A 2,708-nucleotide genomic window follows, 5' to 3' on the forward strand; every position below is an offset into this window, starting at 1 on the left:
GCTCAAACCAGAGCACTGTGCCCTGCCCTTCCCCTCGCAACACTTTGCGTATCCCGGTCCAGTCTTTCTGACAGTGGGGATTCTTTCCCTGCCAGCCAGACCCCGGGCTCGGGGAGGAGAGCAGCCAGGCAGCCCTGCCCCACGAGGTCAGCGCACAGCAGGCCTATGCCGAATGGACTTCAGCAGCTTGGCATGAGCAAACTAAGTGCGATTGCTTAATAACCTGCTCACGGCCCTTCGCTGGTCTTGCAGGGTTAATGGGTAAAAAGATGCCTTGTTTTCAGCCAATGCAAAAACTGGGCTGTCACAGCTGCCTGGGAGCTTGTGCTCTGCATTATAATGTGAGCAGCGGTCGCATCAAAGGGGCCAGGGCGCTGTTGCTAGGCCTGGGCATCACGCATGCCATGGAGTCAAGCTGAGGCAGAGCTGCTGCATCTCAGGGCCCTGCTCCACAAGCCAGGCTTGCTTCAGCTAGGGCTCAGGGCAAGACCTCGGCTATACACAAGGGAAAGCAAACGAGAGGTTGAAGCGTGTGGGGGAATGTAATATACATTAAAATTGAGGTCTGTGGGTATGAGCATTTAACCACCCTTGAGATTAAACAGCAGTTTTGATAAGACACTCTGCTGTCTGTGAGGGTGTTTGCTAGCACTTCCTAGAAGCCTTAAGACACGTAGATATACAGGAGTGAGAGGGAAAGGCTTTGCTTACAATACTGATAAGATTTGGTCCATGCCTGGGTTTACCATGTGCCCAGGCACTGCAGAGCTGAGCAGAGGGACCCCAGCCAGGGCAGCACTGGGAGAGGATCAGGAATTATGAAAACACTATAATGAATGAACTGGTTTTAAATTGGCAGGGGAAGCCTGACGGTTGTCTGTGTTTTCCTTGCCCAGTGGGCCCTGCCCATGGCTGGTCGCCCTGTCTTTCTGGGGGAGACGTGGGGTGGGAGCAGGCAGCATGCAGAGACGCAGTGTGAAGGCACCCAGCCCCGCTGCTGCCCCATAAACTCCCCTCTCTGCTGCCAGGTGACCCAATAGGATGGCAAACTCAACGCAGGGCCTTCCCAGCGCAGAGCTCTGGGCCTCCCATAACAGGATGGTAATGGAGCCACTCGACAGCAATGACCCAGAGGTGAGAGACCCTTTCTGGCCCCTGCCCAGCCACCACCTTGTTCTTCCCGTGGACAACTGCGAGGATGCTGACCTCCTCAAGCCAGGGATGTGGTAGCGAGACTGTCCAAGGCTGAGCTGATGCGACCCATCCGTTCTCCGTGCCCTCTCTGCCTGCAGTGTGATGGGGAGGAGAAGGGCATCCTCCAAACATCTGCAGATAATATGGTCATAACTCCACATCTATTGCTCGTACCCACCTGCCTGAAGCTCTGATGTCCACATCAGAGCAGCCGGCCCACCAGGCCACGTGGCAGTTGCCCTTGACTTTCCAGTCCAAAAGACAGCTGAATTGCCTGGCAGCTTCCTGGCAGGTAGAAACCCCAAACATGGCCCGTGACCACACACATCAACTGATTGGGATTGGCTGCGCCAAGAAGGGACCTTGGCTTCCTTCTCTAGCACCTTTCTAGGCCCCTCTCCATGTCCTGGCCCCTCCAAGTGTGCATCCCCTATGGTGGAGCATCAATGTCTCTGTACAGAGCCAGCACAGGTGAAACTGTTTCTCTCACCTCCCAAAGGTGCACAACATCATCAAGAAGGAAAAGCAGCGGCAGAAACTGGGGCTGGAGTTAATTGCTTCGGAAAACTTTGCTAGCCGAGCTGTCCTGGAGGCTCTGGGATCCTGCTTGAACAACAAATACTCTGAGGGCTACCCAGGACAGAGGTAGGGGCCTGGGGCTGAGTGCCACCCAACTCAAACCAGCACAGGGAGGGAGAGGAACCACCCACGCTGCCAGACCTCACCTTTGCAGAGGAAGCAACATCCTTGCACTGGCAGCCAAGCTTCTCCAGGATCCGACCTTCTCAGCTTCTGCCCTTGGCCACACATGGGACGATCTCAGCAGGGTCACATCTGCTGCAGCTGCCGTCCCAGCAGCTGCAGAAAACACATCATCAGCCCAGTTTCTCCCCAGCTTGATCACGAGGATCGTTCTGAGTACTCAGCTTGCTTCTAACCCCTGCCCTGTCCTTTACCGGCAGGTACTATGGTGGGACAGAGTTTGTAGATGAACTGGAAAGGCTGTGCCAGGAGCGAGCCCTGCAGGCGTACCGGCTCGACCCCCAGAAGTGGGGCGTCAACGTCCAGCCCTACTCAGGTAACGGGGTGCTCAGGAGAGCCAGGCTGGCTGCACCGGTCTCTGCACCTCCCAGCACCCATAACCGGTCCAGCGTACTCTCCCTGCAGGGTCACCCGCAAACTTTGCGGTATACACGGCCCTGGTGGAACCCCACGGCAGGATCATGGGGCTGGACCTGCCCGATGGGGGCCACCTCACCCATGGGTTCATGACGGACAAGAAAAAGATCTCTGCTACTTCCGTCTTCTTTGAATCCATGCCCTACAAGGTAAAGAGGGCTGCTCCAGCCGCAGCCAGGATGCAGTTGTCATAAGTGTTAGTATCTCCTAAGAGAACTGGTGTCTGATCTTCACCCACACCAACGTGGCTGAACCCTCCTCTTCCTCCCCTAGGTCAATCCCAAGACTGGTTACATTGACTACGACCGGCTGGGGGAGAACGCCCCCCCCTTCCC

The 2,708-nt window shown here is 56.2% G+C and overlaps 1 protein-coding gene across 1 annotated transcript in view; it reads left to right on the forward strand.

Annotated features, from left to right (window-relative positions):
* Positions 1 to 1,041: 1,041 nt before the first annotated feature.
* The window catches only part of SHMT1 (serine hydroxymethyltransferase 1 (soluble)), a 4,140-nt gene continuing 2,473 nt past the window's right edge, over positions 1,042 to 2,708 (forward strand). Inside the window, exons 1-5 of the mRNA XM_009877772.1 lie at positions 1,042 to 1,134; positions 1,694 to 1,839; positions 2,157 to 2,272; positions 2,362 to 2,522; positions 2,647 to 2,706. Coding sequence (XP_009876074.1) covers positions 1,042 to 1,134; positions 1,694 to 1,839; positions 2,157 to 2,272; positions 2,362 to 2,522; positions 2,647 to 2,706 — 576 coding nt within the window. The remainder of the gene's footprint in view (positions 1,135 to 1,693; positions 1,840 to 2,156; positions 2,273 to 2,361; positions 2,523 to 2,646; positions 2,707 to 2,708) is intronic.

Source organism: Apaloderma vittatum, unplaced genomic scaffold (genome assembly GCF_000703405.1).
Source record: "Apaloderma vittatum isolate BGI_N311 unplaced genomic scaffold, ASM70340v1 scaffold26881, whole genome shotgun sequence".
Taxonomy (NCBI): domain Eukaryota; kingdom Metazoa; phylum Chordata; class Aves; order Trogoniformes; family Trogonidae; genus Apaloderma; species Apaloderma vittatum.